General features: G+C 39.7%; 1 protein-coding gene across 2 annotated transcripts in view; it reads right to left on the reverse strand.

Annotated features, from left to right (window-relative positions):
• The window catches only part of LOC147178367 (metabotropic glutamate receptor 4-like), a 169,417-nt gene that overhangs the window by 41,667 nt on the left and 113,327 nt on the right, over positions 1 to 14,423 (reverse strand). For both annotated transcript variants that reach the window (XM_086068805.1, XM_086068804.1), the window contains exon 3: positions 12,956 to 13,172. In XM_086068805.1, coding sequence (XP_085924931.1) covers positions 12,956 to 13,172 — 217 coding nt within the window. The remainder of the gene's footprint in view (positions 1 to 12,955; positions 13,173 to 14,423) is intronic.

A 14,423-nucleotide genomic window follows, 5' to 3' on the forward strand; every position in this document is an offset into this window, starting at 1 on the left:
CACCTCAGGAGAGAACAGAGGGAGGGCCATGGGATAAGAGCGCAGCATCTGGGAATTGGGACACAATGCACACCATTGGTGTTGTAACCGTGTTAGTTTTTTTTTTTTTGTAAACACAGCAATTTGATTCATTGCCAACACAATCTTTTCATTTGTCAATGCATCCGTCCTCATATTGGTCGGGGAAAGACGTCTTCCCTGGACTGGAAGACCGTTGTTGAGCTTGTGACGAGTTCACAGAATCTCTCAATGCACTTCTAATTAGTTTTTACAAATGTCTTGTCCTTTGCAAGCGTATACAAAATGCACTACATTCTTACTATCGTATAGTCTTCTTTACAATCAAATTCATGCCTACTCAAATTATTTTCACAATTAAATCCAGCAATTTAAAGGTGCTCAAAAGGGGCATTTGTTTCATCCATACAGCAAAGCAAGCATGTTTTCTCACAGCCGCTAATCAAATTTCACTCTGACAAAATGCCATCAGGCCCATGTAATACTACATTTGAGATTTAATAACATCAGCCTCAAAGAAAATTGCTAAGTAATTAATAATTAAATGATATCTGCTTTTTTATTTATTTATTTATTTATTTATTTATTTATTTTTTTTTTTTTTTTTAGATTTTTTTATTTATTTATTTTTTACATTTTGTGTTTGTCTCCCGAGAAAATCTATTGAAACTCATCTGCCCTTCAGTTAGAAATTAGCAGAGTAACAAGCTGAAGCTTTTGTAGAACCAAACTTAACAACTCCTCTGGGCTTTCAACTACATTATGACGCGTTGAGGAGAAACCTGCTACCTCTCAAATCCTGGTTGGATGCAGGGCAAAATAATAAGTTGTTGCACGACTCCTGTCACTTTGTGTGACATGAGAGGCGAGGTGTGACAGCACCTGCCAATTCAAGGCTGAAAGTGACCTTAACGCTAGCAGCTACAGCTCATGGCTCTGCACCTTCTTTCTGACAGCGGAATGACAGATGGTCGACATGATCCAAAAGGTCAGATTTGGGGCTCTTTGACTAAAAACAACTAGGTGTAGAATTAAAAGCAAATAAATACAATAAACACCTGATTAAGTGTAAAATTATGTAACGTTAAAGTTAATAATTTGGATACTACATGGGATTGTAATAAGGAGAATTGAATGTGGATATCCAAGGAAACCGTTTTTTTGCTGTTCTTATAGCAAGTTTTCTAGGCACTAAAATTGTCAGAAAATGTTTATTTCAATACATATGGACAGTCAGGGCTGCACTGATCATCTGTTACAGGGAAGATCTTATTTTTGGGCCGCTGCAGTACACCCCAAGAGACGTTAGCCCGAGGTCAAACGTACCGGGATTGATTTTTGTTTTTCCACTCTAAGGGGCGCTACCGAGCCATGTTCTTAGGACAACTTTATAATATCTCATTTTTTTACCAGGCCTGAAGTGTGTGCAAAGTTTGGTGAGCTTCCGTGCATGCTTAGGTCCCCAACTTTGGAGAAGACGAATAATTTCTACAGATACAATAGGAACCTCGCTAGAGTTGCTACTCAGGTCCTAATAAATAATAATAATAATTAAAAAAAACCTAATAAGCAATAAATTATTGTCACCTTTGTGTTACTTTTATGCATGCTAGAAATTAGTCTAAGTCAGATTCACAATTGATTTAATTTTTACCACTAAATCGTATCTACAGCATGTTTGCTCAAATCGTCCGAGGCTTAAAGTAAAATGCTTATTTTAAACAACAGTGGCCTGTCTTTTGTGAAAATGTTCATAACTGCTGACAATGGGCTGTCGACAGATATGTATTTTTTGTGAAAACTCACTTACAAAGAAACCAACAAATACGTAGGTGAACATGTGACCGGTCTTGCTACGTTAATGAGCACATTGTGACAGACTCATACTCCGGGGTGGGAGCTGGCCCACCTTCCTCTGATTACAGGAGAAGAAGCTTGCTCCTGACCCAATAAGACAACAGGAACACTCATATTTAATCTTAGAATGTCAGCATGTAAATCTAAAGTAAACTGCAGATGATGGTGCTGTATGCTGAGAATGTCAGTATAAGCACGATATGGCAGGTATGCAATTCCAGCTCTTTTAAAAGACATGTTCTTTTTATTGCATGACCTGTTGAAGCCATGCCAAACTAATGTAATGTCATGAAACACACAATAAAACTGACAAATTAAAGCATCCCCTACTATACTGCAGCAGCCACTGTTGAAAACTTAATGAGGAGTGTATTTCTCCCCCAACGCTCATTGCTCCTAACGGCTGAGCGCCACCTAAAACCCATTCTAAAAATAGCCACCGCAAAGGAGACGGCGAGCCTCTTCTCTCGTGTCTTCCATTGTTTGCCAGATTACATCACACATATTACTTTTTGTTTGACACCTGTGGGTGCAGCTGCCTTGAGCATAGCAGATTTTTTGGCACAGTGGCTTATTACAGCACACCTCATTTACCTGGTAAATAAAAGAACGGAAGCACACAAAGGATTCCATATATATAAAATGACCTGTTTCGTCACTTTGACTGCCTTTCCAAGCAGGTTCAATTTGTCACTAGGTAGCAATAACGACTCCCCAAAATAAAAAGAGCTAATGTTCGAACTCGGCAAAACGCGTAAGAAATATCTCTTTACATTGCACTCAAAAGAAGAAAAAAAAAAACTTTACAGCTTCTTGTCCATCATTTAACAGCAAACAGTTAATAATTACAGAATGCGTTGGAGCTGCCCAGAGCTGTGGAATCACATCACCTTTGATCAAGGCTTTCAAAGGACTGTGCAGATCGCACTGTATGCCTGGCTTCTGACCAATAATCCAATGCGAGGAACTTTCACATTCCATGCGATGGTGTGATAAAAGCAAAGGATAATAATAAAATAAACACACACATGCGGAAAGTACATATAAATAATACATCTCTCTGATTTGGTAAACTCTATCAAAAATAATTTATGCAGTTAAAATTTGGCTCTGCATTAAGATTGCAACATGTTTTCCTGCTTCCCAGTCAGGTCATGCTGGGATGCCCTCACTTGCTCCGTGGGAATGTGAATTGATACAGCTGAGGTTTGGCAAGAAAACTACCACTTCAGGTAAAATCCCAACATCAAAATGGAACCCGAAGTGAACATTAGACATGAATTTCACATCTAATTATCAAAACAACCACGAGCAGTAGAAGTTGTGGGAATTACTAGGACGAATCCTGAAACTCAGGAAACTCAAAATCAGTCCCAAGGTGAAGCCTCCACCCTGTTAAAGGGTCCTAGAGTAATGCACCAGACCCCCTGAGGTGCAATTCTGTAGTTTTGCATGGTCTGCATAACAGGAAATACGCTTCTCCTTGAGCAATCAATTGCAGTGTAATGCCCTATTACATTTGCTGAAGGCTGTAGAGACACAAATATTTTTCTTATGAATACTGTTTTGAATTTACAGACATTGAATGCTGCTGAGAAGGTATTAGAAATACTTCTCGGTAGCCGGGTTTAAATGGAGACTTTTTACTTATTCTGATTGAAATTATTCCGAATGAAGATCTGTGGTCTCTTGTCTACATGTGACGTGATTCATTCCGGTCTGTCGTTCACATGCTCCTCTCTGTTAATCAGATCATCCCCGTAACAGCTGTGGGGTGCGCGGAGTGGACATTGATCACATGATTGATCAATATGGACTTTTATTGAAGCAACATCTTGATAAAAATAAGTTCCAAGTACTTCAAAAACAAGTTGAGCTTTTGGCAAGACGCCGTCATTCATACCAGACGCAGCCTGGCCATCCCGATTGAGCTGTTTATATGAAGCTCGTTCGGCTTGACGAAAGGAATGCTGTACGCCAAATTCCATTTGGATTTAGCCTTTTCATTACGATTGAGGTATTTATATGAGCATGTTCATTCCGTTTGATCATTCAGATTCATCCTTATCGGAATGCATGGCTCCATGTAAACACTAGTTTCAGCGTAGTTACATGCCTCTCCAAACAACAGCAATGCAATAAACAAGTCAGCATAACTAAGTACGCTATGTAGTATTTCAACTAGAGTGAAAATTCATGAAAATATAATTTACTGATTTTTCCTTTGATTTGTCTGTTTTGAATAGAAGTGCCTCTGCTCATTCTTTATTACTAAGGTAAAACCATTATCGCAATTGCTCAAATTATTTTCTCAATGCAAGGTTGCTAGACTGATCAAAACTTCACATGTACTGCTCTAACCTGCTCAACATATAATAATAGGTAATAAAATGACTACTTGGTGTACGAAATACAATCATTTTGTGAATCATTTAGCACGCAGCTTTGAACTTTGTACATAGTGGGTTGTCAGCCGAGACATTGTTTTTGCAACCATTATGCCCTGATGGATTTCGTGTGCATTCATGTTAAGCCAAAAACCGAAATAGCAACAAGTATTTACAAGAATCCATCCAAGGCTTTCCATTCAGTAACTGTTCTCTGTCGTTTGCATATTTATATCTATGGCAAGACCTTAACTAACCAGCAAGTCGCATGTCCTTCAGCGACACTAAGTTGGCATTGAAGGTACGAATTTAGTCTGAGAAGAAACTTCATAATACTGTACGGGTTTAGATGGAGACTTTTTACTTATTCCCACTGAAATCCTTCCGAATGTAGATCTGTGGTCTCCTTGTCTACATGTGACGTGATTCATTCCGGTCTGCCGTTTACATGCTCCTCTCTGTTAATCAGATCAGCCCCGTAACAGCCGTGGGATGCGCGGAGTGGACATCGATCACGTGATTAATCAAGATGGAGTTCATTTGGCATTTAGCACAGTAGTTGTGATAGTTTCAACACTTTTATTGAAGCAACATCTGGATAAAAACAAATTCCAAGTACTTCAAAAACAAGTTCGCCCCTCGCAGTTCAGCTCTTGGCTTTACTGTACTGTACTAAGCCAGCATCCAACAAAATCAAGCACATGCGAGCACACGGGCGGCATGGCTCTGATAGAGTGGCCGTCTCCAAGCCGTGAGGCTGTGGGTTTGATCCTCATCCTTGGTGACCATGTCGAAGTGTCTTTGAGCAAGACACTAAACCGGTCATTGGTGTGTGAATGTGTGTGTGTGTGTGTATGTGTGTGTGTGTGAATGTGAGGCATCGTAAAGAGCTTTGGGCACCATATGGTGTAGTTAAAAGTGCTTTATAAAAAGCAGTCCATTTACCATTTATATGCATGTGGACCTACTGGAAGAGTGTTGAGAAGAGTATTTGTGTTTTTGCTGAATATATAATTACTTTCAGTCTCTATTTTAAATCTTGATATAAAAGACGTCAGGCAAAGTCGTTCATGGAGAGATTCTCAGGCTAGCGGTGTCCTTGAGCAAAGCATTGGACCACAGCCATAATATGCTTGGCCTTGGACTGCTGTTTAGATCATTTTAATTTATTTCTGATATATATGCTGGAAAATATTGACCATTGTAAATGAAATATTGATGCTTGTTTGTGTGCTGTTGGTAGATACACACAAAAAGCTTTGGAAAAGGAAAACACTGCAGTGTACACTTAAAATTACTTCTGAAATGGAGTATTATGGACAGCATGGTCTTAATCTTTGGATCCTGAGAGCAAAGAAATCGGCTCAAGCTTACAGCATATTGATGACACAGCTAATAATGCAAGAAGGTACTGTAAACCCCAGCGCTTGTTACACTCTGGCCCCAATGTTGATGGATCAACTGAAAACATGTGTTGGCATTGCTGTTTTCTTAAGCCAAATGGCAACCGGTTTCATCTGTCAGCAAGTTTGCTCTCACGTCAGCATGCTGGAGGCTCATGAGTGGAAGTGGATGCTCCTTGCTTATCCCCTACATTGCCATTGCTTGTGATGGCCAGTGGTAATCGAGCATGTTATTTTTCATATTTTCATATATCATACGCTCATCTTACAGACGTGTGCCATGAATATCAGATGTGGACATTCAGGCCTGGAGTGGCTAATCTGGAGCACCTGGGAATTCCCGGTGGGCCAGCCTGCAAATTCCTACGGCCCGCAGATCTGTTTAAAAATCAGCAAACAAAGTGCCTTTGGTAGCCCGAGCTGTGTTATCGCCATCTCATTAAAACGTTTTCACACTGTATGTGATGGGAAGGACATTATAACATTATACAGCACTCCACTTTTTCATACTAAGGAGGGTATCACCAAAAGTAACAACAACACCACTGTACATATATTGCAACCTGTCACACAGTCACAGGGGTTAATAGTAACTGCAGCAAAGCATGCTGGGAAATGCTTTTGTAATGGCCTGTTGTGGAGTGTCAATGACAAAAAACGAATAATGCCGTAGAAAAGCACTCAAGGTAATATTATTGGCCCGAGCTATGAAACTCCCGGGCTAAATATGAGTCTCTTTAAAACATAAGGATCGTGTTGATTCAATATGAATTATTTTCATTCTTCACACACAGACTGACTAGTGCTTCTTGAGACACAACAGTCATGAACCCACTTAATAGACAAGCGTGACGCCAAATAAAAGATATGATTATTTTGACTCACAGGCGCGGGCACAAAAAATTTGCCTGTCTTCAAAAAAACATAATAAAAATACAACTCTGTCCTAGTTTCCATTGATGTCATCAAGTTCTTAGCTAAACTAGTAGATAAGTATTGTATTTGTGTGTATGTTGACCTGAGGATGCACCTTCCTTTTAGATATATTTTCTTGTAGGCAGATGTCTGCGTTGCTCCTGATCTCTGAGTTTGCCTCGGCTGGTATGATTTTATTTATATACGAGTGTGTAAAGCTGCAGACGCCTGCTCAGCAAGTCTGCTACAACATCTCGTTTGTAACCACCATACAGAGAAGCGGTAATGTGAGACGGGCAAGACATTGGAAACGCTCCTCTGCACGATGCAGTTTCACACCACTGCAAAGAAAAACCACAACAATAAACATATTGTTCAGTCAATAGCTTGCTGACATTGTCAATCAAGACATTACTGCGCATGGCAGAGGTTTTGTTATAAGCATTGAACAATGTTTATTGGTTAATGATGAGTCAAATGCTGGATCAGTACTGAATCAGCACCCCCCAAGAGGGCAAGTATTGAATCTCATTGTAAAATTGTACTCATTGTTGTGCCAGTGACCATATTTAATTTCATTTTCAAACTCTTGGTATGATTTCTGCTCCGTGCAAAAAATTGAAAGAACAACATGAGCTTCCCTTTCAACTCAAGCAACATAAAAAAAAATGGTGTCTAAAGAGAAAAGTAAAAACAGGAGGCCACCATGTGGCTGCTCACAGGGTGAGAACGCTCATCAAAAGTCACATTTGATGCTGCATAGAGTGATGTGTCACTGGCAGTCGCATCCATACATTACTGGCATCAGAAGAGGGAAATGAAAGTTGACGAAGTGCACTTACGTTTCGTTTTTGTCCCTGAGCATATGACACTGTTCTGTATTCCATCATGCTGTAGACATGATAAACGGCTTTGCGGCAAAGGAGTTAGAGCGCTGCACATCTGAATGCTTTGTGCATATGCAATCTATAGAGGGTTGACTGTGGTTGTCATGGTTACAGCTAATGTTCTCCTAGCGATATTTCTGTATTTTGAATTGTAGTGTAAATTATTCAAGCTGGCAGATGTGTGCCAGCAGCCTTCTTAAATGATGAAGGAGTCATTGATGGACACAATTTTAGATTTAAGGATCGTAAAAGATAGTTGAAATTTGCAACCTTGTCAGTCACACATTGTAAATTACTTTTGAAAAACAATGATACGTGTCTTTACATTGCTTATTATGATAATTACTCACTCGAGCGAATTTACTAAAAAAGCATAATGTTCTAGTGTCTTTTTGAAGTACTTTGTTTTTGTTTCTCCTTGCTCTTGATAATGTGCAGTAAGGTTCTTGTGTGCCCTTCTTCCCGTTTTTTTTTTCAGACTGTTCACCTTGCATTGTGCCCCTGGCAAGCCCCAGGAACTGTCCTGCAGAGGCCAGACGGGCCGCACACGACGCAAGGCATTTCAAAGATAAAATACAAATTATTCAAAACTGAATTCTCTTTTGTTCAATTGTTAATGTAACAAAATGTTGCTCTAAATGCTACTCTCTTGTGTACACTAGATTGTGTTAATAAGTCCACCATGCAAATACAACTAAATTAAGAATTAAAAGTGGGTCTTAAATTAAAGGTTGAACAATATATTTTTGTCACTGATAGTGTAGTGGTACACAAGGCGGGAATTTGTGCAGCCAATGTAGGGTCAATTCTCACTCTATGATTGTAAAAGTAAGTGTAAATGCTTCTCTGTGTGCCCTGACGACAAATCCACGGAATAGTCTGCCTTTTGTGCAGTCAGCTGGGATTTACTCCAGCTTCACGGCAACACTAAACAAGTAGTTGAAAATGTAAGGATACTGATACACTAAAGATTAGATGGGATAGTTAAAGCCTGACAAACTCGTTCAGATATGAGTTTGTGGTCTCACCTCAACCTATACAGTACATTCTGTAGAGTCAATTTGACTCTATTTAGAGTGGGACCAAATAGACTCAGTTTTAGAGTAATATTTACACTTGGAAGAGAGTAAAATACAGTATTTAAAAAAAATTGTAAAAGTAACTCACGGGTTGAGGAACGAACTCACAACCTTCAGATTGTGAGACTGCTGCATTACCACCTGCGATATGCCCCTCTTACTTTTCTTATATCCAAGAGGAGACCAAAAATAATGTTTTATACTAACACAAAGCAAGAACTGCGTGGCTCAGGGAGTAGATTGTCTCCCAAGCTGAAGGTCATGAGTTTGTTCCTCAACCCTTGAGTGACTTTTACAAAAAAATAATAATACTGTATTTTACTCTCTTCCAAGTGTAAATATTACTCTAAAACTGAGTCTATTTGGTCCCACTCTAAATAGAGTCAAATTTACTCTACAGAATGTACTGTGTAGCTTGAGGTGAGACCACAAACTCATATCTGAACGAGTTTGTCAGGCTTTAACTATCCCATCTAATCTTTAGTGTTTGTATCCTTCCATTTTCAACTACTTGTTTAGTGTTGCCGTGAAGTAATTTTACTCTCTTCAGAGTGTAAATATTGAGTCTATTTGGCCCCACTCTAAATATAGTCAAAGTTACTCAATTTACTGTGTAAAATTTGTTTTATGTGACAGGATGCCCAAAACCACATTATGCAAATAGAACAGAGGTGGGCAATCTCAGTCCTCAAGGGCTGGAGTCCAGCAGGTTTTGGAGGTTTTCTCACTTCCAACACAAGCTGATTTCAATCAACAGGATCGTTATCAGGCTTTTGCAGAGCTTGCTGATGAGCTGATCATATATCAGCTGTGTTGGAGAAGGGAAACATGCAAAACATGCAGGACTCCAGCCCTCGATGCCCACCTCTGAAATAAAAGATACATTGTGATGATCATTCTTTTTTCTGCTCACCTTTTAGCAAAACCTTTCACTCGTTCTCTAACTGTTAGTGTAATCAAGTAGTACTGAAAATGTTATGTACTATATTTTGGTCTGTAATGAAGTGTACAGTGTATTTACTGGAACAAATCCTGGACTAAGAGAGCAAATGTCTCTCTCTCTCTCTCACACACACACACACACACATACATATATATATATATATATATATATATATATATATATATATATATATATATATATATATTCCCAATGGCAGCATGTTTTAACAAGCACTGACTAAAAGTGAAGCAAAGAGAAAATGACAGAATGAAAAATAGCTAAATATTGAGCCTGAATTGAACTCACCCCCTCGTCCTTTTCTGTTTGGTTTTTTTTTCTGGTTTCTTTTATGAATACAGTAAAGATGCTCTTAGGCTTGAAAACATTTGAAATACCTTCTAATGGGTAAGATCTAAGGAAATCATTTTTCCTCAAAAGCCTACAAAAGCAGCTGAACTTGTTGAACCCAAACAAAATGAATAGCGAAATCCCCCTTTAAACAATGTTAAGTATTATTTATTTTCAGATGATGTTTCCATTTGACATTTTTCTCACGACAAAAGGTGCTACCCTCATTTGGAATATTTGCATAATCTCCCCTCAGGTGCACTCTTTTTGACCTCAACTCCCATTTAAGATTACACAAATATTTTAAGAATGGTCTGTCTGTGCCCTCCTTAGATGACAAAATAACATCCGGAAAAACAATCATATACACAGACAAATGCCAAGCAACATCTTTTAGACCAATGTGAAGTCTGATTCCAGCGGACAATGAAAGTGCACTATCCTCGGAAAGTGTGACACTTTTCTTGAGGTGAGAGTAAAGTGACATGTCAGCTGCTATTACTGCACACGTCTCGGCGCTCTCTCAGGACACCGGAGCTACGATGGCCTTTCAAAGAGAAAGATCCACTGAGGAACATGAACTTGTGCATAGAGAACAAGGCAGGATGACAGCAGCGGAGCATCAAATAGGAAAAGTGTTTCATCTCATCTTCCTTAATGACAATTGAGCCTCATCCCTTAGGAGGATTTCACTGATGTTGCAATGAGAAATGTCGAAATGAAAATGGGTCCCAAGTCTTAAAGACACACTATTTTCAGCAGAGGTCCTCTCTTGATGGTGACATTCCTATAGTTTTTTTTTTTTTCGTTCTGGGGCTCCCCATGCCGTTTCAATGTGTCATTTATCAATTGATACATATCATTTATTCATTCTTTAGAGCCGACGTTACAATATAGACATTATCAGAGGAAGCAGTAATGTTTGCACACAGAGCTCTAAACGGTGATGTTAGCAGAGATGATCGTGTTAAAATAAGATGGATCGTGTTCTGGGTTTTCCAACGGTTCTGCGGTTGCCATGGTTTTCAGCTCAAGCAGTCTGTGTGACAGTAACAGGTCATAGCCAAGGACAAATGGTATATATATATATATATATATATATATATATATATGACCAATTATGGCTTCAGAAAACAGGTGAGCCGTGATTGGTCGTTACCTGAGCCTGGCCCCTGAGCAACTGTAATGTCATTTTCCTTTGTTTTCCTTTTTTTTCTTCTTTTTTTTCTTTTAAGAGAAAGCTCAGTATTGTTCATTCGGTAATCTTACCGATTCGACATGTCATCATCATTGCTCTCTCTCTCTCTTTTTTCTTTTTCTTTTGTGCGTGAGTATGTGTGTATGCATGTGAGCGTGCGTGTGAGTGTGTACTCATTAATTCACCTAAAAACTATTAAAAATCCCATACCGTTACCCGAAACCGAATACTTCAGAATCCAGCTAGAGTCGTGAGGTTGTCAGGAGACCCGAGGAAGGATCAAAGAAAAGAAAGGAAAGTGGAATCCAGCATCGACCAGACATCACCTACTACCCACCGGGTTACCAAACAGAATCTTTCACCAACCCCAGAAACCTCTAAATTCCAACAAATTAGGGAGACCTCAAGAGACCAAAGGAGAGACTGAGGAAAGGAAGGAAGCCTCCACCGATTCAACGACCAGAGGAAGAAGCAGATTGTGTTTGAATTTCGGTAGATGCTGGTGTGGTGGATCTGGCATGCATGAAAACCTCCACCAGAGAGGGGAGCCGTCGACCCCGGCCAAGACAGAGCAAGCACAACCCTCCAGGGCCCCCCAGGCCACGGCAGCGCCAAGGCACAACCCCCGGGCCCCGCAGAGGCCACCGGCCGGAGAGCAATCCAGCCGCGTGGTGGGGCGGAACACTGGGGTCGGAAGGGGAGATGGGAGCACTGGGAGACGGACGGCACCCCTGAACCCCAGGCCCAGCGGGGAAAGGCCCCGGTTGTCACGCCAGCGTACCTAGTGAAAGCTAACCCTGTTACTGAGTTTGCCAGCTCGCCGACTGGCGAACTCTACCACTACACCGTGGATATGACCCCGCCCAGTGTATATACAAGTGTGTATGTGTGTGGTACATTAAAACTGGTGGTCATTTTCCATTGACAGCAAGTGGCAAAATGGTCACTCCTTGAGATGGATAAAAATTTGTGAATTTTGCTGCTCATTTTATATTCCACAAACACAATATTAATCAGAATACCATGTTTCAAACAGTGTGACTGCATAGAACATATTATTGTTAATCAAATGTTTTGGTTGACTTCCCTTTAATGTAATGTAATGTATGTCATGTAATCTGCCTCAAATATGTACGGAAGGCTTAGATTTTAAAAATAACTCCCGTTAAGCTTGTACAATGATGTATAATAGACTAGATTATGTAAGAGGAGACACAAGTTGAGTTCCCAGAAACGTTAAATAATGTTCACAGGCTCCAATGAGACATTGACTGTTATGGTGTTAACAGCATTCGCCCGGGTGCTTGCAGTCTTTGAGCTTGAATAATATTGTTAGTTTTCCATCAGTAAACATCGAACTTGTCATTGTAAGTCCTTTTGGTTGTGACTGGCTATACGTTCAGTAGAGGCTATTGATAACTGCAAGTGACATGAATGTATTCATGAAGCAGTGGACAAAGGTTGGGAATGCTCATGCAGTGTCAACCTTCAGGATGCACCAGACGTGTTGCATCTGATCTTCCTGGCATGCGGAGTGTAACATGACTTCAAACTGTAAAATCCCTTGTAAAAAAATGTCTGTAACTGGAGCTGGAACAGGTGGAACATGGATGTTGTTCCTGCAACATAAGCTCGCTCTTGTGACTTTGAGTTTAAAGTTGTGAAGGGCTTTGACAGGGAGGGAACCTAAAGACATTGTTATTGATTACAACAGATACTGTAAACTGTATTCAATTCTCCACGTTCCTAATGTTGAAATCAATTTGCAAATCATTATCACCAGTTTGAAATATTTTATTTTGAAGTTTCTAAATGGATGGATGGAATTGTACACAAAGTATATAGTGCGCTATATCCTTAAATTTGTGTTGACAGCAGTGGACCAAATGTTTGTTGTTTGAGAATGTAACAAAGACTCACCGTCCTCTCGAGACTTTTGAATGAATGCATCCACACCACTTTCTCCGTAGTTCCCCTCGGAGGCCACAGTGGAGACATAGTTCCAGTTCATGGCTTTGACGATGTCCATCATGGCCTGAGCCTGATAGGTGTCAGGCGGCACCACCCGAGAGAAGAAGTCATAACGTGTGTTGTCACTCAGCTCTGGAGCTGTGGAGGCGTAGCTCACCTGGGGGATCTGTCAGGGCAAAATATTGATCATGAAGATCAAGAATGCTTTTTTTTGTCACTTAATTATGATGGATGATGCTGCTACACAGGTATGATCTTACAAATCCTCTTAGGTGGTATTTTCTTATGAGTAAAATTACATTGCATATCACTGATATTACATGGAATCCTCAAACATTATACATATACGGTTGTATACGTATAAAACCATGACCATTAACAGTGCATCGTCAACATTTTTACAACTACAACAACAGCATGGAAAAAGATACATGATGTGTAAGTTATTTTAATGTTTAGTTGTTTGCTTTGTTTCACTAATGAGATCGTTCACCTCCTGCCTCCTTTTTCTAATAATCAAGTTACTTTTCGCTCTCTGCCTGTTCTGGAGTTTGTAAGTTAAATGACGAAATTTAGTGTCAGTTAACGATGGTTTCCACTTAAATTATTGGCACTTTCTCATGTGTTACTGGGAATTGCATTTCTCTTTGGATGAATATAACACATCAATCTTCACAGTTTCAAAACAGAAAATATGTATTTATTCAGATAAAGTAGCTGCCTACAAGGTACATTTTCCCAAGCCTGGATAAAAACGGGTGATGGGACAAATCATGCATGTGACTCGCTGTGGCGACTCTTGACCATCTCGGGTCAGAGGCTCATGCTAAACAACATTTTAACATGGACAACTGAAGAAAGAATTGTGCAATAAAAGCATTTGGCAATAAAAATTCATCACGTAATTGCATCTCTAAATATTAAATATGTGTGAACGGAGCTTTTGACGGCCCACATCACATCAGTGCATCCTTGAGTTATACAAATTCGAAGAATGTCACTCAAGTGACTCATCTTGCTCACAACAAAGTGAGGCAGAAGCAATCATCTTGAAATGTTTTACTCATTTCCCATCCAAGTTTCATGACAACAGAAATATTTTTCTCCCCACATGATGTATAATGAAGGTTGAGTCATTGCATCACATTATATTTTCAGAGTGATGGCGTAATCAGGCCAAATGTTAAAAGAATGAAGTTATATGTTGTTACAAATGGACCGTTAACTTGATTTACATCTAAAGATTAGAGAAAGGCAGTGAAGGGAATTCTGATCCAATGCCTCGAACTAACATCTGTCTTGTTTTGAGGCCGAATCTGGTGTGCAAACAGTATGCGTCATGAGGCCAATTCTTGTGTTCCTCTGGGATGCTCTCAGGGAGACAAGCCATGTCAGGTTGAGTATGTGTGGTGTTTAG

The sequence above is a fragment of the Leptonotus elevatus genome, chromosome 2 (assembly GCF_054856555.1).
Source record: "Leptonotus elevatus isolate MCC_2025b chromosome 2, RoL_Lele_1.0, whole genome shotgun sequence".
Classification (NCBI taxonomy): Eukaryota; Metazoa; Chordata; class Actinopteri; order Syngnathiformes; family Syngnathidae; genus Leptonotus; species Leptonotus elevatus.